The sequence below is a fragment of the Strix aluco genome, chromosome 7 (genome assembly GCF_031877795.1).
Source record: "Strix aluco isolate bStrAlu1 chromosome 7, bStrAlu1.hap1, whole genome shotgun sequence".
Taxonomy (NCBI): domain Eukaryota; kingdom Metazoa; phylum Chordata; class Aves; order Strigiformes; family Strigidae; genus Strix; species Strix aluco.
This window is the reverse complement of record NC_133937.1, coordinates 34,020,238-34,046,679: the sequence shown is the minus strand read 5'-3', so window position 1 is coordinate 34,046,679 and position 26,442 is coordinate 34,020,238. Positions and strand designations below refer to the sequence as shown.

At 36.4% G+C, this 26,442-nt stretch overlaps 1 protein-coding gene across 1 annotated transcript in view; it reads left to right on the top strand.

The window, feature by feature from the left end:
- The window catches only part of PDZD8 (PDZ domain containing 8), a 62,084-nt gene that overhangs the window by 23,158 nt on the left and 12,484 nt on the right, over positions 1-26,442 (top strand). Inside the window, exon 3 of the mRNA XM_074831373.1 lies at positions 2,517-2,619. Within this exon, the coding sequence (XP_074687474.1) occupies positions 2,517-2,619 (103 nt within the window). The remainder of the gene's footprint in view (positions 1-2,516; positions 2,620-26,442) is intronic.

The window sequence follows — 26,442 nt, the reverse complement described above, 5'->3', positions numbered from 1 at the left end:
AGTAAAATACCACAGAGTGTACCTGAGACTGACTTGTCAAATTTGGAGTTTTATGGGTTCTTTTCCTTTTGTCTTCAGGTGTGCGGCAGTGACACCTTTAAGTACGTGAATATTGAATCTGCTTTTGGCATTCTTAAAGTTTAGGAAATGTTCTGCTTGTTTCAGCTCCTAAAATACTTGCAAATAGAAAGGCCACATTTGAAATTAAAAAATTAGGAAAGGGTTGTAAAGGAAATAAATTCAGCTTGCTTTTTATATACCTGGTAATAAATAACATGTTACTAAAGGTTGGTGTGTACTTTGCCTGTCCATACTAGATTCTTGTTAGGTTTGCAGAGCAGTACTTCAGCATCATCCTACAAAAAGCAGGAAACTTGATAGCCTTGTTATTCGTCCTCCTTTCCAGAAGAGTATAAAAACTTGAAGCGCTTGGCTTGGCTCAAGGGTTGAGGTGACCACAGCCTCCATGTGCTTCTGTTATTCTGTATCAGAGGACAAACACTTCATGTCTTGGAGTCCTCACAGCTCTCAGACTGGAAGGCAGGACAGCTACAAACAACTATTTTCGTATCCATAGCTACTCTGTTGAATCACTGTTCTACCTCATGCTTGCTTGCTGCAGGGAACCATCCAACTTACGATTGGGGAAGGAATAGAAATTCACTTTCTATGTACATATTTTAATTACTCAGGTGGTAATTTAATCACATTTCTTGGTTGATTTAATTATATCTGGGGTTATAAACTTTGTTTCAGGATGTCTTTCATACATTCTTTCATACTGATTTACAAACTTACAATCTGTAGGATACAAGTATCTCCTTAATATCCAGTTGTTTCAGATGTGTTGTGACACAGTCTAAATGTCAGTCTTTATCTGCAGCTGTGTTATAGAATACAGTAGCGCTGTTTGCATACTAATGGAGGTATTATTCAAACACATTTCCTTAGTGTAGTAGCAGTTAAACTTTACCTTTTGTCTTTCTGAAATTGGAAATTGAATTCCAAACCCCAGCATGAAGAGCTCTTTAAAATTTAAATGTATAGCTTTGCTGTGTTGTGATATATTTCTTCAAGTTGTGTGTCAGTAACCTACTGTAAGGTGAAATCTCATTGTGGCCTGCTGTTTTACTTGTGATTTTCATGTTACAGCTCTCGCTGAAAATTATGTTTTACTCCTGTTTTGAGCTACCTCCTGTCTGTGTTCTTCCATCTTAGTTGCCACCAGTATGAGACAACTAAATAGCTAATGTGCTGATATTCTAGAGGGACGATAAGTACCGCTGGAAAATTCCCCAAGAATGTGTCTGAGTGACCAGAAGATGAAATGTGTGCAACCAGTGATCAGTTGTGGAAAAGCTTTAATGAACTGTCTGATATCAATGAGACGCTGAGGAAAACCTGTTACTTAAAAGCAGAACAGAAGACCCACAGAGGGTTGCTGAGGATGACTTAAAAATAAGCAAAGAAGGCATGAGATTGTTAGTTCAAGTAACCTTGAACAAACTTAGTCTTGTACCCAGTCAGTTGGTTCTGAGGCTGGATTTCTGCTTACAGTAATCAAATCAATAGTGTCTAGACAAATGAGTGCTGAAGGTCAAGCTGGAAATGAGGTTGATGGCTTCTGTTTGCAGTGTTTCACTACAGTATGCAAACTTTCCATCTGAAGATGGGGTTACAGGATACAATCACTGATTCTGAACCAAAAGATACTTTGAATGAAAGCATAGAAACTGTCTTTGTCAAATATATAGAGGAAGTTTGAGGGGGAATTAAAATCTAATAGCTCTCTTAAATATTTTGGAATAAAAGCTTCAAACAAATCTTAATCTTTTATCTGCTTCCAGCTACTGTGAGATAAACTGTGTATGACTTTATTGCTGTTCTATAGCCTAAAGGTTATTGGTGTTTTTCTTTTATAGTACCAATATCTACCATAAAAGCTTTACAGCCTTCTGGAATAAGGGTATCATGCATGAAGAACCACTTTTCTACTTGTTATGAATGTTACAAAAAATTACAGATATGGGAGGATCCCAGTTTAGTTAAATAGAAGCATAAGCAGTAGTAAGCTGTGACTTTAATCTACATTAACGCTCTCTTGAACCAAGAAGAGTAGCAGTATATTGAGAAGTTTAGTACTAGAATGGAAGACTCTTGTGGCTATTGTTGCTTTTTAAAAAAACCAAAAAAACCCCCAGTCAACTAATTGAACACTTTATTTTAAAAAGAGAAGAAAAAGGGAGACACAAAAGGGAAAAAAACTCCCCACAAACAAAAAACCCCTAGCCTAAAATTTTAAGTTGTATTTGATGTTTATGGAGTTCTTCCACTAGAGGGTGGCAGTGTCTTTCTTTGGTGTAAGGCTGTGCCTGTGGAATCTTTTCTGTCTGGCCTTCTCTGTGTGTACACATTGATAATAATAGAGTGTAGAAATGAAGAATGGTGAGTTTAACATGATACCTGGAATATATGTAATAGTATTAAAATTCTTACTCTAGTCTTTTCTATTTCAGGTTACTTATGTTTGGATCCTATGAAAGAGAAACAAATGTTCATTGCACAATGGAGCTGAGCAGTAATGTTTGGGAAGAAAAATCAAGAAGTTCTATTAAAACGGTAAAAAAGGGTATAACCTTTGCATATTGCAGTATATCTTATGCTACTGATAAGAGTGTATCTTTGGGCAATCAAATGGGTGATGCAACAAGAAAAAAATAAACCAAAACATAACAGACCAGTTACTTTTTATCCCAAAGCTTTTCACTGTCAAATTGACACGTATGGACAACATCATGTTCAGTTATCACAACTGTGCTTGAAAATGTACCTGGTTTGAATATATCATCAACTGTCCATCTGCATTAAAACAGTGTAAAATATGCTTTTTTATAGTCCTGTTCCATTTGTGTGGGGTATCGTCTAGAAAACAGTGAGCAAGATTTACATGTCTTTCACTGGCTAGTGGTGTATTCCCTTCTGATGTGAGCGTTGAAGATATGTGGGATCAGAGGGTAGTGTGTGTGACTGACTTCCTCCTTTTCCCTTGCATTTTGTGAAAATGTAGGCAATTGCCATAGATCTCTAACTTTTTTTAGAGCGTATGAATCCTACCCTGTCTGCTAAAGAAAAATACTTTTACAAGTGTCTGCAAATACAGAAAGTAGTAGTATTGGTGGTATTGTAAGTTAATCTTTTGCTAATTATCATACTTGATAACAGCATACAGCCTACAAATTGCCTTTTTTTGGTGTGTGTGAGAATGAGTTACTTTTTTTTCCTTCAAACAAGGTGCAATGTATGAAAGAGCCTTTCTGTTTCACTTTGGAGTGATATTGTGGTAGTAATCAAGTGGAGTTGGTCTTATGATAAGCAGTAAGTAATGTGCTTATTGAAAAAAAAAAAACAAAACAAAACAAAAAAACAAACCACCAGAAGCTTTAAATAGAGTTTGTTAACAATTGATTTCATGCAAAGAAATCACTGGAACAAAAATCAATGGCCTGCATTTTACCCTCTGCTGTCTGAGTGCAACTATCGTAAGCCTTGTGCCCTTGTTAGATCTGACTGGAGTTGTCTTTGGAGACCAGCATTGTTTTTCCACCAGAATAATCCAGAATTTCAGTATCTCATTCAGTTTCTGCAATTAAATTCCGCTTTGCATTGTTTTTAAAACTCCTTGTGATAAATGCTATGATACTTCTTTTCAGCTTCCTGTATATTATGTTTTGCCAGAAAGGGCAGCAGACAGAAAGCCTCTTTTTGTTGTCTTAGCTGCTGTATTCTTAGTCAAATGAAAAACTGGGAGGGAGGGTAGAGGTTCACCTATGCTCTCTTAGGAACCTGTAACACTGGGTGGCAATTAACTTTGAGTGCAGCAGGGAAGCAACAAGTGGGGATCCTGCAGCTGCAGCACAGACTGAGACACTTCAGAGAAGAGCTGTCCCAGAGTGTGGTGCAGCAGCCAGGCATCACAGAAACGGATGGCAGCTCAGGACTATGTTTTCCAGAGTTGCTTCTGTCTTGGCCCCCTCTCTACCTGCTCCTAACGCAGTCAGGGGTGTTTATGTGGTTGTGAGTTAGCCATGGCAACTTCGTGAGCTGGCTTGCTGCGTGATTGCCAGTGAAAAGGAGAAAGAAGGGTGGGATGTCAGCAGCTTCAGCTAGTTTAAGCTACTGGAGCACTGCACCACCAGAAGCGATGGCATAAAGCGTTCCAGTGGTCCTGAGAGGAATTACTGAGTTTGCTTAACTCTAGAGGTTGCTAGACTTCATTGAAGGATTAGGCAGGAGGTAGATGTAATTTATTTTCAGACCTTCTTGTTTAATCTGTTTTATGCAGAAGTTTTTAATTTTGTTTAACTTTTTCTAGTTTATTTCAGTCTAAAGGTTTAAGTCTCTTTGTGTGATCACATAAGGATAAGGTAGGAGCAATTCAGCCTTAGTAGTCTGGCCAATTCATAGTCTGAACCCTTTCCTAATTAATAGTATTTCAAAATTTTCAAGAAACAAGCAATACTGCCAGTGTTCAAAAAGACCAACCAACCAAAAAAACCCCAACAAAAACCCCAAACAATTTCAGGATCTGTACCCAATCCTGCTAATTGTCATGTGAACAACCCTTTTTTTGGGATAAACTGTGTATGAAACCATGCACTGATCTGCAGGGTTGAGGCTCTAGCAATGAAGGTGGCAGTACGCTGATTTACCATTACACTTCTCTGGACAAATTTGTGCTTACTTTTAGATAATTTTGAGTAGCGATATTGGAATATATTCTTTTACTCTCTAACAACAGAAGAGAAAAGAAAAAACACTCTGCAGACAGCGAGGCACTGGTGTGTTTGTGACAGCAGATGGCAGCAGGACTAAACTGATCAAGGGTGGAATGGTTCCTTTTCAAAACTACAGGAAAGTACTCGGGGAGAGACTCTCAAGAACTCATCTTCTGTTTCAGCATGTAAAATGAAATGGCATGTTTTTAAAATTCCTTAAGCTTTTGGAAATCAGGCCTGCAATGTACAGAAGGGTTTTCTATGCATCTGTGTTGCAGTCCTTCATTAAGCATCGTTCAAACACTGTCTGCCAGAGAGCAGACACTCCTTATCTGAGTTGCTGCATCTCTAACTCTGCTGTCAGTGTGAAGAATTCAGTGTGCTCGACCACCTTGAACTTTAGGCCACTAGATAGATGGCCTAATTTTAAGATCCTGCTTTTGAAAATCTTGATATGGTAGAATATGGAAACTGAAAATCAGCAACTTGCAGAACTACTTTTTGCTTCTCAACTTATATTCAACAGATGTAGTGAAATCACGGAAGTCTCTTTTTTGTAGAAAATTAGGTTAAATATGCAAGTTAAGTTTGAAAATGTTAGGATATCTCACTGAGTGGCAAGTATTGCCAAAGATCCTCAACAAAATAGGAAGTGTTCCTAACACACTTAACACTGGAACTTAGTTATTTTTCTCAGAAATGGTAACAGTGTGAATAGTTAAATAGTAAGCTATAAAGATAAAACACCGTGATATTTTTCCAAACAAAAAGTTTGCTTGTATGTTTAATTGTGATTTTTTTGCTCTAATGCCAAGTTAACCACAAGGCAGCTGACTGCAATACTTAATGTCCTTCTGATATTAAATCCTTCTTTTAATGCTCACATGTGCAATAATTATTTGAGATTAAGTTCTTAAAATGAATAACAACTTCAGAAACTATGGAGGAGAAATGATAGACTAAGTTGAAGTGAAAAGTAAAAAGAGATGTTCTGATTTAAAAGTGCCTAGTTTATAAGAGTCTCACATTGGCGTGACAATACATCCTCTGATTCAGACTATGTTCTACAACACTCCTGCGGAGAATTCTCATAACTTTCTATACTTCTTGGTGTTTTCATTCTTTTTATTATGTTAGAAGTAGTGATAAAAGATTAGACAGATTTAATACTTCATAATGAATTTTGGTGAGACTTTAATCTGATCCCATTATTTGTGGAATATTAGTAGGTGTCAAAATTGATTTTGAAAAAAGGTGCTATGTTATTGAATGTATCTAGAGCATTATTGAAGTGTCTGTTATAATACAAAGGTGTCTCAGGCTTCTGTTTATCAAATCAATCTGAAACACCAATAAGACTTCAGAGAGGTGGTTTGGCACAGTCCCATGTGACACATGTAAACATTCTTAAATATCTTAATGAGTAGTACATGCTGCTGGAATTAACATTAATCACTGCATTGCTATGTAAGACTTAATTATTTATGCATAGGGTGTAGAATTAGCACTAGCAGCATTGGATTACTAGACAGGTGGCTATGGCTAAATAATTAGATATGTCTAGATATATGTTTGTAGATGCTAAGTGGAGGCTGTGTCGTAAATGTGAAGGTTATGTCCGCTGAACTGTCAGTTAGCAATACTGTCATGAGTAGCGTTGTGGAAGAATAATGTGATTTTTCAGCAGAAACTGAAGTCATTGCTCTACGAATAAAAGGAAAATATAGTCTGCCTTCCTTAAAAGTGATAGAAGAATGGACATAGAAATGATCTTGAAGTATTAGTAACAGAACCCTTAGGTAGCTTTGCAGCTCTAAGTACCTCTTATGTGGGCCCTGCGATGCCTTGGCTGCTCTATGGATGCTCAGCTGCCCTGAGCATGGTGAGTGCTAGCACTGTGCTCTGATTCCAGCACTCTAGAGAAGGATGAATCAAGAGTATAATTATATCAAAATGAGAATCTTGTTTCTTAAGAATTGTTCTGCATATCTTGGTAGTCATGTTTACATAGTCCTTTAGGGTATTGATTTTTCTGATAGATAAATTAGTTTTCAACAAATTGTAGAAACTATTGCAAATAGATTGGTATCTTCTGATACTCTTATACCCAGGAAGCATGTACAAACTCTAAATGATTTGTGCTTTTTATTGGTTGTATGAATGTAAAGTAATGGGGAAGAGTGCTCAACTGCAAAACAAAAGGTATCCCTTCCAAGTTTTCTCTTAAATCTTAAATTCTCTTAAATCCAGTTAGATAATCTAAGAAAAATATGAGCAAACACCTTTAAATTCTGATTTCAACTATTACATTGTTTGAGATGGTTATGTAGGAATAGCCAGAGTTTTGTATTCCTAAAGGTAGTAAGTATTGGGGCTTTTGTGTTGTTGTTTTTTTGGGTTGGGTTTTTTGGGGTTTTTTGGAAACCCCTTCTGTAAATACTAACTTTAGCAATACAGAAACTTCATTTCATATTCTGCAAAGTAAAGATTTCCATCTAAAACACCACATCTAAGAGCCCATAGGACTTACTTTTGCAGCAGGAGCACACAAATATCCTCTGAAGTAACCGAACAATAGAAAGAATTAAAGAATTAAGATAAGCCTCCCACCACTTTTTTTTTTTTAGGAATTCTGTTTGAAGTTTTTCTCCAGTTCATTCTGAACATTGTGGTTGGCACTGAAATAACTGAAGGGGAAGGCCACTGACACTGTCTTTCAATATTGCACTCTGAATTTGTGCATGTGTATACATACATGTATATAGGCCATGATCTCCACTTCTTTTGGTGAGGTTATCTTGATGGATATGGCCTTTTATACATAAATTTAATGGTAACTTTGAAATTGCTGTAGGCAGGCTGGTTGGTAACTGTTTATAAAAACAAAGCAATTTTTCTCAGCTTTTCATAAAACTGAATTTCCTTTATCAGGGATTAAGGGAAACTTAAAGGTATTCCAGTGCTGTAATGTATGAATGTAAAATGTAAATAATGTAAATCAAATCCAGCACCTTCTGAGATGAGTTGCCTCAAGATGCTAAACTATAATGTCAAAATTTAAAGCAACTGTGAAACATTAATTTGTAAATACACAGAGCTAAATGCCTTACAGTTGGCATTTCAGTGTGCTTATTTAACAGCCTGCCATTTCAGCATTTAATCCTATGAAAAGAAAGGAGGAGGATTAAAGCAAGAGAAGCTTTTTGAAAATGTCACTTTTTATGAAAATTCATGATCTTGTAAAATTTTATAATATTTGTAAGTACAATGGGGAATAGTTCTGAGATTTGTTCCTTACATAATGTTCTGTAATCCGTCTTTCAAATAAACTTGAAGGCCATCAGGATTTTTTTGGTCTCATCCTAAACATTTAAGCTTTTTGACTTGGGGCTTCTGAAAGCTTTTCTGTGATTTAATGAGACCTTCTGTGAAAATGCACTGTAGTTCTTTACTGCTCAGAGACTATTGAATGTGAACATTAAAAAAAAAAAAAACCAAACACTAACAGCTTTTTTTTTAAGTGCATGTATATTCAGATAGTTGTTTAGAACCAGATGTCGTTGCTGTAGTTGCAGCCTGACCTGATACTTCTTGCCTGCTTATAAATAATTCAGAAGCTATCATGTACTGCATCCTTGGGCACACATACCCTCACCTGGGACAGGTAGAAAGCAGAGTTTGCTACACTTTCACATTTGGCAGCAGACAGTTCTAAATGCATCATGTGCAACCAAGTCTGTAGCTTCCTTACATGCACATTCTTTATTTCTTCTTAAGTCCAAGCTTGAAGTTGTGATACTTCCCAGCCTCCCCTGGAGCGCTGCAGAGATTGCCTGCTTGCAATGAGTCCGATTTGCCGAGTTTCAGATTTAAAATACCAGGTGAAAAGATTAATGGATAAAATAACTTGAGTGAGAAGAATCTGTAATGAGCAGGACTTCATGCTCTGTGTGTGTTTGCACTTCCCCATCCCCAACTCTTAGTTTAAGAGATGCCAACAGAATTCATCCATGGTGCGTGGACTTAGGAAGAGAAGTTCTTCTGCAGCCACATACTTGTCTTGTATAGTGAAATAAGTCTGTTCTGAAGCCACTTAATTCCAGCCTAAATCTCCATTAGATTTTGTAATGGAGTTGTATTGCAGGTGCCATTGGTGATACTGTCTATTCAGTTGGGATCTTCCAAGTTGGTATTTTGCAGGGTGTTGTACTCTGAAAGCATGGTAGTGACCTCCTGATTCATCAGAAAGTCATGGAAGAGGTGCAAGCCTTTTAGATGGCTGTGTTGGGTGGATTCACCTTTGTAAGTCCTGTCTGTATGACTGTTCTAGGACAAAAGCTATATAAAATTTCAAGCTTGATCAGGGATTAATTCTGTTCTTTTAATGCTTTTTACAGAGCTGATAAATGACATTCACTTTCACTGTATGTTTTTTTCCTTGAAGGTTGCTCATGTAGTAACCAACCTGTAGTAGATTCTTTGAGTTACCTTTTAGGTGCCTATCTTCCATATCCTCTTGATAGTACCCAGTTTGAATAGCAATTGTAAGCTTCCAGTTTGAGTAGCAATTGTAAGCTTTTCTTGTCATATTTTTTAACTTAATATTTAAAATATAAAACCATTAAGTAAACACTAAATTATACCTTTTCCATGAAAATGCTTGTAAAAGCTAAGACAAACCACTGTTTTAGTGTGCCACTAGATGTGGTGCTGATGAATTTTCTTTGGTATTCTTGTTATCTGTTCTGCTGCATGTCCAAATACTGGATGCAGGAAAGAGTTTTAAGTAGGTTTTAAAGCACCTGTGTTTCTCATTGGCAAAGAAATTGATTTGCAGTGATAGCTGATCTTGCTAAATAGATGGTTGATGTATGAAAGCTAACTTTGTTTGTATAAACAGTATGGCTTATTGTAAGAGAGATAACAGTGTTTTACTGACCAGAGTAAACAAAGTGGTTTCTGGGTAATTCAGTATATTTCTGGAATGACTTTCTAAACTATTTTTTTACATCCTATTGCAAAGTTGTATGGCCAGATGAGCTAGCAGCTTAGGTTGGAGGCTGCTGCACATGGCTGGAGTGGAAGGGGAGAGACTTACTTAGACATCCACAACCACCTTTGGAAAAAAATAAGCTGTTTTCATTCTCATTGGTTTGTAGATTCTTTTCCTCTTCAGTCTTCTAGTTTACTTTTTAAATGTATTTTTTCAGCCCACCTATATAAAAGTTAACCTCTTCCTAACTTACTAGGTTTTTTCTTTTCAGATTGAGAGACTGGAGTCTCTTCCTACTAAGGATGTAGTAATTGGATTGAAACTAATTTACCCATTTGTATGGATTTTAGCAATGTTGTAATGTTTCCCTACCACCAATCAGGGCCTCACCAAGTAAACTGGGCATGTCAAAAAGTGTTTCCTTCCATTGGTGAACAGTCTCCTGAAATAACAAAGAAGGGAGCCTGTGTTTGAACTTCAATTCCTGAATTAAATTACTGAACAAAAAAAGTACACATTGAGATAACTATTAGTGCAGGGTAAGTGATTCTTCCTGCTTTCTCTTAAGGGTGACCAAGCATTTTAAAAATATTTTCTTTAATTAAAAAAACATATAAGCAACCATTTTGGAATGCAAGTGTGGTGCTTGTTCTCCAAATGTTCTACAATGACTGCAAATAGAAATGAAAGTAATATGAGCGGGCAGCGTAGCAATTGTTCTGGAAAAGCCTTGGGGATCAAAAATGGAATTGCCGATTCCCATCATACAAATAAAATGACTAAAAGGTCATTCCAGTGTATTAAGGTTAGATATAGCAGAGTGATGCTCTGCAAAGGACACCTACATATTGGAAGTAATTGGTAGTGAATCATCATTAGAAAATGGAGCATTTCCCTTAATGCAGTCCGTTAAAAGGCTGCCTTCATTAAAGTTTTGGTAAGATAAATAAAATCTTTGAACTATGTATGTCTTTACATATATTTTAAACAAAAGTCAGTATCTTCAGATCTATATTTGTCATCTGTTTACATTTTTAGGTGCTTAGTTTGGAATAAGTATCTGTGCACGCTCAGATCCATTTGATGTCAATTGAAGCTATATATTATCCCTAGCTGAAGGAAGAAAACAAAACCGAAAAAAGCCTTTGGAAATCTGAGGCTAGATATGCAAAAACTTTTCTAAAATTTTTATTATAAAAAAAAAGCCATAAAATTTTTCACATCTAAACAAATATATATACACTCTTCATATATGTATAAGTTGTGCATATATAAATACATGCACTTTCTATATATAGATTTGTGGGTGTATATATATATAAAAAATAAAAAAGATGGTTGTTGTTCTTCAGTTAAATTAAAATGTAAGTCTCATGTATAACAAGTTGACCATGCATTAAAAACTGTAGATACTTGTAAATACAGCAAATGACCCCTGAGAAATTGGGCTTGGCTTATCTGAAGTTCATAAGTGCTTACAGCTCCAATGATATACAAAAGAGTCAAGAAATACAAAGATGATGTTTGAGAGCAATTGCAGAAATCTCTTTCTAGGCTCCTCAGTAGTTAAATCACACATCTGTAGGAATATATTAAGAATAGGCTGTACAGCAGCTTTTAAACTAAAAATACAATCACTTTACATAACAACGTGAACTACATGTGAAGTGAGCATAGGATTACAGTATTCATAACTTCATAACACAAACAAGCATGTGGTCCATCTCCACTGTAATCTCTCCCACGTTCAAACCAGTGATTTCCACTGGTCTCAAATCAGATGTACATTTGTGATAAGTAGAGACAAAAATACATAGTGTATATGATTTCATTGAACTAGTTTAAGTGTATAACAAGTAACTTAAATTATAAATTGCTGTTTAGTCACATGGTATTTCTGTGTAATGTGGAGTCAAAATAGATTTGAGTTATATAACCTATTCTTAGGGAATATGAAAAACACCATGTGACAGGTGTTGATAGGTGTTGTACATACTCATGTATAACACAGATTTACTCATAATTTCTGGGTCTGAGACCTATGTATAGACTGTAGATAAAGTTGTCATCTCTATGGACATGTACATATAAATAAAGACAGCTTGAAGAATGGATGTGCGTATCACAAACTGTTGACATTAGGATGCTTAGGCTGCCCCTACATTAGTAAAGGGTACAGCCTGGGGGCTGAGGATATGACTTCCACACTGTATGAGTCATGAGTCATGGAGGTTTTACTGGGCCCTGCTGGTCTGTCCTGGACTGACCATGGGTTAGCGTTAGGAGCACGTTGGCTGGTGTAGCTTCTTCTGGAGGGAATGCACGTTGTCCCAGGAGCACGTTGGCTGGTGTAGCTTCCTCTGGTGGGAATGCACGTTGTTCCAGGAGTGCTTTGTAATGCAAGCCCAAGCACAGTAGGTAGAGACCATGGGAAGTTCTGCCTCAAGAGCACACACCTGATCTGAACTAAGGAGCAAATGTAGACATATGCTTTGAGCAGCTGTTAAATTGCAAATTACATCTTTGGTGTTGGCTGGGTTGCTGCTCCTACTTCTTGTCTCTTGAATGAGGTTAAACTATAAAATTTATTTTGTCACTGCCTTGTGTGTGGCACAGATCTATTGGCAAAAGGTCATCAAGCTTTTTTTTTTTTTTCTGTTCATGGAGGGGCATAGTAAAGAAGTAACAGAGGGGCTGCTGAAGCCTGGGTTAAACTTTACCTCCCGTGGGGTGACAGGGAGGTGGGTTGTTTGTTGATGGATTTAAATTATGCAGTGACGCTGATGAAGCACTCATTTTGTGTAATGGGATACAGATTGTGGAATGAAAGCATTTCATGTATCAGCATAGGAGAAAAAAACTTGGGAGGGCTCTAGCTGCCTGTATGTTAAGTATCTGGGAGGGGGGGAGCTGTGGGCAGGACAGAATAGATACATATGACTCAAATCCCATAAAATATCTCAAAATGGAAAATAAACAGGTAGTGATGATGTGCAGGTGAATATATTCCTCTGTCTAGGTAACTTGATTTCTTGTGATACCTAAAACAAAGAAGCTACACTGCTTTGGTAGTAATTTGTTATGTCTTTGAACTGTTGCTTTACTTTGGAGGAGTAAAGTCTAGTGCTGAGTGTTAATGAGATGAGTTTTGAGGGTGCTTCTGAGTTCTCTTAGTTGTGATGACCTCTTAAAGTACAGGGCAGTAAGGGAGAGGTAGGGTTGGTTTTGTTGTTTCAAGGCTGATATGAATGTGCCTGAGTTGCAGGCATGCTGTTTTGACCTGAAGAAGCTGCTCCACTTAGGTGGGGTAAGATGTGTTAGGAGTGAAACACTGCACTCTGTGTTCAGCACAGGAGTTTAGGAAGGTCATGGCTAGTCAAGCAGCTGTGTCAGCAAGGAAAAATAAGGCGCTTAGGAAAAAAATTTCAGTTAGCCAGAATTTCTTTGAAAGCTTCCAGTAAGGGAAATACCCTAGGTGCTAGGAATTGTATTACTTGACCAAACCAGTTCTCTAAACAGCATTTAGAGATGTAATATCTGTTAATTATTAAAGGAGAAAGCAGGCACAGTAGTAAGTGAGAGCAAATAATGACTATTAGCTTGGTGCAGAAGACCAGGTGCGGTGATTAATAACTGCATCAATTCAGCTGCATAAACAGAGACTAGAGGATGTCTCACAAGAATAATATTGCCAACAAAGCCATAGGAATAGTAAGATCATGGGAGTAGAGTAGCTGTAAATATTTGGCTAGTGTGGGATCTTTAAAATACCTGATGAACGTATCTTATCTGTACTTTATAGTACAACTACAAGTTTCCCGAGAGTTTCTATCAGAAACATTAAACAGCTGCCTTCAGCAGAAAAATTGGCTTGGTGTCAAGCATTTCTTTGTATATATATTTCTATAATTACAAGCAAGATTTAAATGATATCTGGACAAGGTATCTGTTTGGTTATTAGACTAGAGTCAGAGTAATGCAGAATGGGAGGGATCTCTGGAGGTAATCTGGTCCCAACTCCACCCAGGTCGGGGCTAAGCTGACTCAAAACTGCTGAGGACCTTGTTCAGAGAAGCCCTGGAAGCCAGGCTGTGCTAGCTGTTAAAAAAGTCTTTTTCTTCAAATTTTATTTTTTTCCTCACTAAATAGTACGTGACAGACTATACTGTTACAGGGAGGGAGGGCAGCAGAGCTATCCGAACTCAATTCGACTAGTTAAATAAAAATAATTAATAAAATAAGTGATTTAGTTTCAGGACCAGTCTAGCACTGTTTCTATAGGGATGGCTTCAGATGGAGTAAAATCTCTTTGTGTTGTGGACAGTCCAGGCAGGAGGCAGTTTTAGCCTAAAAACTCTGTAGCAAAATTGCATCAAGGCTATGCCTGAGTTTACAGACCTGCTGGAGAGAGAAATTAAGAAATATGTAATATTTTTGTTTCATTTGTTAAACTTATGCAGTCTGGCTACAACGGGTGTTTAGCCAAACGATGGGAACATCTATAATGGATTTTTATTCCTTGCAAACAATATTTGAGCAAAGAATGTTTTTTTTAAACAAAGTTTTCTGCCACGTTTGATAAATGTTTCTATTTCTTCTACAATTCTTGAAGTTTTAGCTATTGGAAAAGAATCTGAAATAACATCTATTCTAAAAATATGTTTGTAATAACTAGGAACGGACTTTTGGCCGCTGTTGTCAGCAAAGGCATTCAGGTTCTTGCCAACTGATGTACAGAAGTGCATTAGGAACCACAGTCTTGGTTACATATGACTGAGGTAACCAAGAACTGTAATTAATTCCTGAGCTTTAAAAATAGCTGCTAGGAGGAAGCAATTTTGTGAAAGGTCATTAGAGCAATATTCTCTCATGTCTAATAATTGGAATGAAAGTAAATGAGATTTACCAGAAAGCAAAGATTCTAGCTAAGATCACAAAACTTACTCTTACAGAGATTAGTTTCATTTCTGGATTCGTTTTGACAGCTGGAAGTAGAAACCTATAAAGGCATTGGAAATGTGTCCTGGACAGAATACACTCTTTTCTGCATGTTCAAAAAATAATTTAGTGGAGCAAAGAGGTCTCTTTTGATACTGCCAAACCCCCAACCCACTGTATAACTCTTCAAATGCTGAAATAAATATTTTAAAGCTACAGTAGAAGGGAAGCAAGGAATGTTGCTGTGGCTGCAGAAAGAACAGTTTAGGGAAAGACGCTATGTAGGTCTTGACTGATTGTATCCTGGGCCTCCTTTTCAGCAAAGCACTTGTAGAACAGGAGAGGTGCAAGCTATTTCCTTCTTCTGTCAATATCAAATCAGAAAATAAATCTTTGACATTGAAACTTGGCACTTCTTATTTTTTAATTTTTTTTATTGGAGAATAACTTTACCAACTTCTGAAAGGAATTCTTCAAGCTAAATTTTTTTTTTTTCCCTTGCTATGGTGGCTGGTGTCAAGCAGTCCTACAAATTACTAGGTAAGCTTCAAGCATTACATATTGCTAAATGCAAAGTGCAGGAGTATAAATTCTTTTAAAAAAAGGATCAATTTACTGATAATAGGTGGAATTTCTGTTGAAGCAACAGCATAAATCCAAAATGAGAGAACAATGGTTAGCCAACCATTACTTAAGACACAAGATTTTGCAAGTAGATCATGAATTTGATGTGTATGGCAGTCATACTTTTCTACGTATTTTATTAAAGAAAGAATAGCAGTTGAGGATGCTGAATGAGCAGGGCAGCTAGTGACTATCAGTTGGCCAGAAACACTTTAAAGCACTGCCTTCTGTAAAAGAGAGAGCATGGCTGGTATGCAAAACCTGAATGAGTGGAATTTACATGCAGGCATGCTTTTTTCCGTATCTATCACTTCACCCCTTCCTCTAATGTATCCTTTAGATTCCTTCTCTGAGTATTGCTGCCATTTATCTTGAATACTTGGTATAACGTGACTGTTAGCTAGGGGTCTTAGTTAATGTAATGATTTATTTTTAATTAGTTATTGTTAGTATTGTAATATTTTGGTATTTAACAATTTCAGTAAATTATATTTGGTCATACTGTATTAAGGTAGTTATGTCAACTCAGTGAGTGTCACTTAAGTCTGGAGGCACAAGTTTGATACCTGTTTCAAAGTGTCTCATTCATTGAAAGAATCTCATTTTAATATACAGTTAGATATCTCATACCTATGAGTATCTGTATACATGTATAACACTTTTTTGAAGAAAGCACAGTGATTTGTAAAATTTGTTTTTGAACTGCTGTTTTTTTAAAAAAAAAAAAAGTATTGAACCAGGCGGAGACTTAAACCAGGAGGCACTGCAGTTTGGCTGTAGTCCCTCCGTTAGCCCTCTGGCATCGTTAGAGCTTTACTATTTTTGCTCCCCCTACAATGCACAGCTGCAGCAAGCCCAGGTAAACACCTCTGTTTTTCTGTAGGGATGAATTGGCTATTGGGCCCCACACCATGGTGGGGTCACCCATTCCACCAGGGCAGCCTGGCTGCCAGGGGAGTGCCAAGGGTGCTGCTGTGGGACCACCCTGCCCCTCTCCACTTACCTTTGGGCAGGGCTGGGTCCTGCCACTTGATTCCATCAGGGCTGTGTTTATCGCTGTTGACAGTGGCACCATCAGCTGCCATGGAGAAGGGCCCTTGAAAAAACCCCATATATTCTCCGTGGAAGCAAGCACATTCACTCTCTGTGTAATAAAGCCATAGCTCTTTCAATAATTACAAGTAATATATTACTTGATTTCATCATCATACACAAGTCATGATCTTTGCATGCTGTTTTTAACCTTGGCCTGCTTTGTATGCAAAGTGTTGTTTCCAGTTCAACTCAGACATGTATGCTGGTGTGAAAATGGCAAAAAAAAAAATATTAAAGATGCTCCGCTGAAAACATTTAAATTAAAGTCCAGTTTTTGTATTTTGTATGACTTAGCAGTGCAGAAGTACCTCTGGTTTAATTATCTTGCAGTGCTTTTCTTCAAATGGTATTAAAATACGTAAGTCAAAGGCTATTTTTGTGAACCTTAAGGGTTCATCAAGAAGGGCAAGCTGTGCATGATGAACACACGTGTTTATTCATTATGCTTTTCTTCTGGCATTGCAGGCTGACAGACTCCTAAGTAAAAAATAAAGCACTGTGCAGATAGCTTTGCTTTTTTAGCTCTCCAAATAGTCTTTTTTGTCTCACAAAAAAGACAATTCTTCATATTCTTTTGCAGTAGAATGTATCGTAATATGTGCATGGCTGTCAGTACCCAAGTGTGTAACATTGTGCACAAATAGATAGTCAAAAATCAGAGTTTAAGCTATGGGTTTCTTGGTAATTGATGTAAATTAATAAAGTTTTAATAATCAGGGGTCATGGGAGTGGGAAAATCGGGAGTGATTTGTCATGGGACTGCACCCATGGACTTGCAGACTGCAGTTCTCCAATCCAGATCTAATTTTTTTTTAATCTCTATCCTCCTTTCCCTCTCTATCTCTACATATGTGGTGTTTTTACACTCCCCCCCCCCCACCCCCGCTAATTTTTTTTCTTAGGCTTTTTAGTGTGTTACAGAGGTTATAAAAGCAAACAGGTTTCTTTCAGTTAACACATCTCTTGTTCTCACCAACTGTGGTGGAAGTTAAGTTACTGTATAACAAACTGGGAGCAAGTTAATGATGTAATTGGTAATTTTGTATCTTGAAGCTTTGCTATAAGATATTTCTTTTTTTACTTTTTTTTTTTTACTGTAAGGTATTTCATCACTCCTCACATTGCATGTTTGGTTTTTCTGTAGACCTCTAATCTCTTAAACCTGTAGGTTTTCATATAAAATATTTTTTTAAAGTGTCAAATTAAAAGAGAAACCTCAGACTTTGAATACTTACTATTGAATGTGCCATTTGTGAACAGTGACTTTTTTTGGGCTGTTCCACCAACAGCCTTACAGTGATGGTCAAGAAAGTATAGTACCATGGCTGAATATCATTCAAATTATATCACAAACAATGTTTTCATCAACTTCTCGGATGTAATTTTTAGTCTTTTTTGTTTGGTAAAGCTTGTTCAAATTATTAAGTAAACTGAATTATTCTTACTTAAGAAATCAAAGAAACAAATGACTCATGGTTTCCGAACCAATGCAGATTCTCTCCCTGTAATATGTAGAAAGATTTTTACCACCTTACAAATACTTTTAAGTAAACAAATAAGATCTACTTAAGGACTTCTGTCATGCGTGTGCATTTGACAGTCTCCCGCCCCATTCAGTATGACTATTTTAAAAAAATATATTTATTTCTCAGGCATTCTATAATATGGACTAATTCTTTGTTCATTTTTTCAATTAAATGAGTGAGCTGTAAATTCTTTGGGGAAGGTAATTTGTTGCAGTCCCAAGCAAGCCCTGTTTCTGTTGGAGGAGAGAAGGGGAAAAGGGAAATAAAGATGTTGCGTGATGAAATCTGGTATTTTTCTTATATATTTCACCAGCTATCAATAAGATCTGTTGTTAATTTAAAAATAATACAGTGTAAAACTAGAGTATATGAAGTTACAGTGAGTGCTGAAGTAAGAAAAAACGGTTTTGAGCTTGACATAATTTCCTATTCATTCTTTCACTTACCGTATGATAGGGATGTGAGGAATTGGTGTATATTACTTCCCTGAGCCAGAAAATACTTTAAAAAAAAAAAACAAAAACAGTCAAAATGAATGAACTTTTACTTCCATTAGTGGTAGTGACCTGTTCCTCTTGTAATTATTGTTTTTGACTCCTAATAAGCTGCTTCCGGAAGAGTATTTTTCTTTTACCACTTTTGTATGCTTCAGTGTTAATGGTTTGGGGTATAAAATTGGTTTCTAGAGAACTCATATGTTCTGCTACCTCCAGAAATAATGGGGGGAGGTAAATTATGGGAGAGATTTCTACCATAATTGTGACTAATCCTCATGATAGTGCACAATCCCAGTCTCAGTGGTTTAACAGAAATCTTTGTGGCATAGCTAAGTGGTTTTTGTTTGTGTTGTTTTTTGGACATCCATTGTAATAAAGCTTTTTCATAGTCTAGAAATGGAGGATATTCAGCTTTTTCTCTAAGTGTTACAGCAATTCTTGTCATTCAGATATCTAACTATAGGGGAAAAAAAAATCCCACTTTTTGTTAGCCAATTATGATCACATTGATTACATGGAGAGAAAGCTGCAACATGAAAGTCCCTTCCAAGCCAAACCATTCTATGATCCTATGGAAAATTCAGGGCTTTGGATTTTCATGAAGCATTTAATAGAAGCTGGGTTGCAAAGTTGGATAGCATGTTGATTCCAACTTACAGCTAACTTTCAATTTCTAAATCATTCTTTGGATATATCGTGTGCAAAAAAAAAAACCCAAACCACCCTAGAATATTTTTCAAGTGCAAAGCAAATATAGCTGGGTATTGATTTCTTTTGCAAAGTGAATTGTCAGTATTTGACTTAGATGGTGTAAAGATCTTTTTCAGTTTAATAGTTGTGGCAATTTTTATAAGTGATGAACAGTAACAGTATGAGAATCTGGCTTCTAGGTGTGCTGTTGTCTTGGTGCTACTAATCAGATGTGACACTGAGCCGCTGTTTCACTGCCTGGCAGTGACTTGTGCCCTATAACCATAAACAAATTGATTTGATGTGATGTGTTCAACAAAATAACCAGAAATAGATGTATGGTCATGGAAATCTTTACTGGTTATATAGTTGTGTGTTTATACTGCAGTGTTTTGTCCAGAACTTAATTGAAAACAACTCAGTGTGGTTTGGCTGCCTTTCTCTGTAGAGAAATTTGCATAAAAACCCTTGGCCTTCTTACAGCAATTATTCAGAATAAGATAGGTATAAATCCTCATCTCTTCTGGTCCTGGTAATGTAGAATTTCAGAAGAAAAGTGGTCTTCTGGTCTTACCAGGCAAAGGATGGCGTTTGGGGGTTGTATGCAACAGGAACTGTTTTGATACAGACGTATCTTTTTAATCTCTGAAGAGCTGTTGATGATGATGAATCATTTTACTACATCTACTTTAGTTCGTTTGCATTTAGTTAGTTCTGTGGGAATGTAGGAGTCTGAAAACTGATCGGGTCACGCAGGGTATAATCCAGGCTTCTGCTTCTCTTTAATAGCCATCTAGCCATTAATATTGACGAGAAGTGTAATAGCTGTCAAGTAGATAGGATGTTTATGCAGTGCAGAAATAATAAATTGTGATCACTTAAATTCTGTGATATTTCAAATTGTAGAATTACATTGGTTCTAGGTACATGTGAGGTCCCTGTTGCTTTGACTGTTATCAGTGAGTGTAATTTGTATTACCCAGAATTGTAATGGTTTGTTTGTAAGAGTATAGTCTCTTACATATTTTTTTCACACTCTTGTGTAAGTAACTGTTTAAATAAATGGCATCTTTAAGTCACATGACACTACTTGATTTCCTCAAGTTTGGTTCAAAACTTAATCTGCTAATGCCATTGTGGCTGAGGGCAGTGTAAGGGGTCTGCCAGGCTGCTGAGCTGGGGGAGAGCAGGGCAGAGCAGTGCTGCGTCTCCTGCTTTGGCCTCTCCTGGGGTGGCCACTGCTCCCCGGCCCTGCCCTGCCTGTGGCACCACTGGGCTCTTCCTTGGAAGAGTGCTGCAGCAATCCTGCTCCCGGCCCAAATCCAGGGATTTTGCAGAAGATTCCCAGGCAGGGGGCTATTTATGAAGCTCCTGCTCATTTCAGAATATGCACTGTATCCAGATGTAACTCTGCAATTAGCATTGCTGTTGCTCTAAATAAAACACTTCTGCTTTGGAATAAAATCTACCTATAAATAATGCACTTATTCTTTCCATCAACAGTTTTCTGTCAGAAATGTAACTTTTAAACCCTTTAAAATGTGACTTTTAAGCCCATTCGTGAGATCTAAGGGTTATGATTTGTATACATTAGAAAGTAGTGTTGCATATTTATTTCCATGGAAACTGGCATCTGTGATGCATGTTACTGTAACTACAGTGGATAATAACTTTCCATATTTTTAGTTTTGATGGCAATATCCGTGTCAGTAATCAGGTGGTTAATGCTGATGGGTGTGATAGTCAGAATTGCTAAGCAGTTTCTCTGCGTGGAGAAGAAAACTCTTCACCATGAATATTATTTCCATTATAAAGAACTTTTACCTGATAGTCTAATATTTTGAATTTATTACATGAAGATTAATAGTAACTGTTTTATCATTATTAATTAGGTACTCCCAAGATAAATATAATTACTAGTTTTATAGAGGGCTTGCTTTTAATGTATCCACTTGAACGTTTTTAATTTCTTTTTTGCTTCTCAGAGGTGAACAATACTCTGAGTTGACCTCTTGTGTGCATATATTCACAGTGCATAAACTCTTATTTTTCTTATTAATCTCCTTTATCTGTAATTTTGCATTACAGCGATTCGTAACAAATTTAAACAAAGAAAACCATTAACTAGGTACACTTTTTATTGGTTTGGTGTCACACATGATATTGTTAATGAACTTCTTTTTAATATCCAGTTTCACTAACCTTATTTCAGTGTTTGCTATTAGACTGAGTTTTTTATGAAATATTTATATGGTGACTGAGTCATGCTTAAGCAATATTGAGGGAAGCCTTTTTTCTGTCAAAGACATAAATGGTGATATAAGATTTGAAAAAAAAAAAAATCAATCTTTTCCATTTTTTCAGGGCCAAAGAAAATTATCACAGTTGGGTTTAATAAAGACTAAAAGGATGTCAGTGAGTAAGAGCACTTAAAAGAAGAGCTATGTTGGTGTTTGTACTAAATTGCTCTCCAAAGAAAAGCTCCATGTAAAACTGAAGGTCTGCATTTTACCTACTTCTGACACTTTGAAGTTAAATGTAGGTTTTCTGCTGCCTTGTTTGTCTTTAACTCATCCATTCAACTCCTGTAATTACTATTTAGTGAGAATTCCTCAGCAATTAATGATAATTGCTAAACATACTTTTTGTATGTCACATAACCTGTTTCACTGTACAATTGGAAGGTAGACTTTTTTTAGTAGCTCAAAGGTACCTGCTATGTGTCAGAAGTACTGAGGAAAATAGGATGGAGCTCCTTATACTGTTCAGTAACTAGCCTCTTCTGGATTTTGCTGATGTCAAATGTTTTTAGTGCTCATCAAGCAGACATGCAGATGTTTAACTTTACTACCATTAATTGTCACATTTATTTCAGACAAATAGCGCATGATGGTGAAGTTAGACATGTGCGTAACACTTGTAGTATTGTGACCTTAATGAATTATTACTTTAAATATAATCTTGGTCCAATATGTAACTCATTTGAGAATGAAATTACCATCACATTTCTTGGGTTTTATAAGATATGTAGAACAGAAAATAATGAAGTCCACTAGTTTGCTATGTAAGATGACTAGTAAAAAAATGTCAATAAATTTATCCATAAATTTGCTTCTTCTTAAAAGTAAAAAAAAAAAACCAAAACAAAAAACAAATGTGAAAACTGAGGTAGTTGTGTCTCCCCGTGCACAGACCACAGTTCACATAGCTCGAAAAACTAACAGCAAAATGTCTAACATCCCACTTCCATTTCTTCAGTTTTATTGTCATTAGAAATCTGTTGTTCCTAATATTCCACAAAAAGCAAAGCTGGTGACTATGCCAGAGCTTGCTAAGAAAGCAGAGGTAGTGAATCCATTATAGGTCTGATTTGCTGTACAGACTTTTTCATTAATAATGCTATTTTATTGTTTAAATAGAAAGTGTGTGCCAAAATTTTTAAATTTTTTTTTATTAATTGGGGTGGCTGAAATGTGACATACCCCTTAATGGAAAATTCTGTCCATTAAAAGCTACTTCCAGTATAGCTTGGAGAAAACTCTGTGTTATGCTTAAAGGTACTAGAAGTGGACAAAAAGATAATTAAAAAAAAAGTGGAGAATAGTAAAAATCTTAGACACCCCCATAGCAGCTGAAGGTAGGTCCACGCTTCAGTACAGCACTATAATATTGATATAGCTGAAATAACTCAGCAGTACCAACCTGTCTGTACTAAGATTTAGTGCTGTCTCAACATCAAATTTGGAGTGGGCTAGATTATCTTGTGCCAGGGTGACATCAGAATGCAGATTAACAGGTTTAAAGTCAGCGTGTACATTTCTGTGTGTGAGTCACAGGAGAACGTAAGAACTGATTACTTACTGGCAGTTTCCAGATGCCAGTAAATGTAACAAGTCTTTTGAAGACAAAGGTGTTTCATGTGTGTGCTTGTGGGGGTGTTTGGTTGGTTGGTTTTGGGTTTTATCGCTCTTAGTGAAGGGGAGAAGAAATGGGAAGGTGGTGTGTATGTCCTGTTCATCATCTGCTGAGTGGGAGAACAGTAATCACAAATCAACAAAAAAAAAAAAAAATCTCTTTCTGGAGCTGAATTTTTCACAATTTAAAAAAGGTCTTTAAAAGGTCCAGTGCTATTAGGACTCCAGTGTTTCTTTCTTAACTTCTCTCTGAATGCTATATTTCCTAGCATTTGAACTTAAACTGTACCTTTTGAAATGGCTGTGTAATTCCTCTGCTTTAATCAGTGTTCAGAGCTCCCTTTGAGAAGTCTGTGACAGTCACCCTAACCTTGCAGAGATATTTGTGTTGGTGGATGAACATCTGAGTCAATCCATTGCATTAGAAGTGGGTAATTTTATAAAATTCCTTTCAAGGAAACATGAAGAGTCCACAAGCTAATGATTTTAGTATCTGTTCAGTGACACCCAAAAAGGCACAAAGGTATAGCCAGTCCCGTAAAGCTGTGTACGGTATGAATGATCAATAGTGCCATCTGTACCCAATTTGCCAGTTAGTAATTGGTGTTTTAGTTGGTTATGTATACTCCAATCGGCAAGTGCTTTTCAGCTGATAGGATATAGAACACAAATATATATAGAAATGCAATAATTGCAAAACTGACAATATTGAATAAAACTAAACAAGGTGAAGAACATATTTTCTGTTATTGCAAATATTGCACTAGAAAAATTGTGTGAATATTCATTCTCAAGGTGATTTTGAGTGTTGGCTGATTTCTTTGTTTTATTGATGAAGACTCTTCTCAAGACAGAATGCATTGTTCAGAGTGTTTTGGTGTGCAAGGTGATCAACGTAAAAGGTTGACTTTTAGTGGACAACAGAACAGGAAAGTGTACGGCTGCCAAGGACAGCTATGAGAGTATGGAAAAGCCTTTCTAGAGTGACAAGTTTTCAAAGCAGAGGAAGAGCTGCAGTAGAGGAATGTAGAACACCTGGTAAAGCAAAAAGCGAGTAATTAAAACTGTCTAAAATTTGAAGGATCAGCCTGGTCCAGAAACCCACCCCAAACTCTACAGTGAACATTGGGTAGAAGCAAGGGATGGTTTAACTACTAGACTAAGTGGTATAGGATGGAGTAAGAGAATGTGGTTATGTGCCTGAATAAATTCCACAATGTTGTGGAGACAGACTTCTGATTAAATGTCAGTATTTTTATATCCACTGTAACCCGGTCCTGTTTTATTTTTACTGGTGGTATCTACTTATGGTGAAAGCTCATTCTGCAGTTATTAGCTTTTCAAAATTTACTTTGGTTTTGCATGTTAAGTTTTTAATGGTTTTATCAAATTTCTTCTTCCAAGCAAAATGGGCAGGAGAATACCTTTTTAGCAGCTGCTCAGTTGAGTACTGTAAAATGAATTGTGCAAGAACAGTAATTTGGATCTTCAGGATTGCTGTTTGACAAATGACTTTTTTTCATAAGCAGTAGATATTTTCCTTTTCTTATTGAAAGTTTTATTCATATTTTTTACTGTTTAAATATATTTCTAAATTATTTTTTAAAAAACAAAACCCAAAAAACCCCACCCTATCCCCCATTCTATTATATCTAGAACAAATACATGTTCATTCAACATATTTGTCTAATGTTTTGGCAAGATAATAAAAAGATTGGATGGGCAGAACAAACCAACGTATTTGTTGAAATTAACTGAGTCTAATATTAAAGGTGTGTGTTTCTTTGCTATTACATAGCAAGAAAGAGTATGTTAATTATTTTCGTAGAAGTCTTCATACAGATTTTAGAACAGTAAGAACTTCAGATTTTAAGATTTAGTTTCAATTATGGAAACAATAAAAGTCAGATTTTTATTCAAGCAATCTTGGGAAACACATTTTATGAATGATTTGAAAAAAATTAATCCACAAATCAGTAAACTAATTTTGAAGTTTGTAAATGTGTTTCCTAGTATATGTTGGTTTCTTAGAATACAGTATTGCTTCTATCTGTGATGCATACTGATATTTTAAGTAGCTAGTATATAATCCTTTGCATTAGGTTACCTTCAACCTTTTTCTTAGTAGTGGCTTGTTTCTAGTGGGGAGGAAAATAGTCAATTTTCTATGTAGAGTTAATTTTATTACAGAGACTATTTCATTTCACTGTTTGTTACATTGTGTGGTCTAGTTATTCTGTAAATACTGATGTAGCTTTTGATTTTTTTCATATTTTTTAAAAATTTTCTGTTAGCGTGTTTTCACATGTCTGAAAGTTCCCAGGTTTGTTCTTTTTGGGTCTGTATGTGGTTTTGCAGTATATTTGAATGCACACTAACTAGGGAGTTACTTGGGAATCACAGCCTATTTAATAAGTTTATGATCTGAATTTTTAATGGATTTCTGTGCAACTGTGTATGTGTGTATCACTACACCTATGTATGTATAAGACGCAATAGTGAACACAGTTTATAATTGATAGTAAGTATGTGCTTTATTGACTACTCAATTATTTAAGCATCCCCAAGAATAAGGCCGGCTCTCAAATGCTCAGAAAACTCTCTCCTCTTTACATTGCTGGGACTGTTCTCTATGCCTGGGAAATTAAAGAGTTTCTGTCATCATGAATTTCTTGGTCGGACACTTTCTGTGCAAGATTCTTTTCTTGACAGTTTCCCTAGAACACTTCAGGGATTATCCTGCCACGTAGACAGGAGGGCTGGAGAATAGGTTGGAAAAGGCTTGTGCTACTCTGACCCCATAGTTTTGGGCTTTGGGGCTGTGTCACAAAGAAGAAAAATATCTACTCCTCTAAAGCATAGATGGAAAAAATTCCTTTTTTCCCTTTGAGTGTAGTGTTACTAAGGAGTGTATCGTGAGATTGGTGATACCTGTTTCCTTTCACTGTCTCCTCTAGCCCATATAAATAATCTAGCAATCACTTCACTGTGCAGATCATATATAATGACTGCATTCAATAATAGGGTTGAAAAAAGTAATAATGTTAAAGTCCATGCTTTAAAGATATATGCCCAAACCTTTTTTTAATAATACAAATATATTGAGTCTTCAGAATAGAAGGAACTGCTTCCTAGTTTTGTACTTTAATGTTGGGTTTTTTTTAACATGAAATATTCCTTCCTTTCCTCTCAGCATGCAGGGTTGTCTAGGAGAATGTAATGCTTTACAGGCATATTCATAGACACTCTCTTCTTTTTCCCGCAAATACGTTAGACCATAACTTGCAAGAACACCTAAGATCAACTATAGTAACTCTGACGGGGTGGAAAAAAAATGTTTTTATCTACAGTACAGCACTGACATGATGTCAATTTGTGATACATACAGTG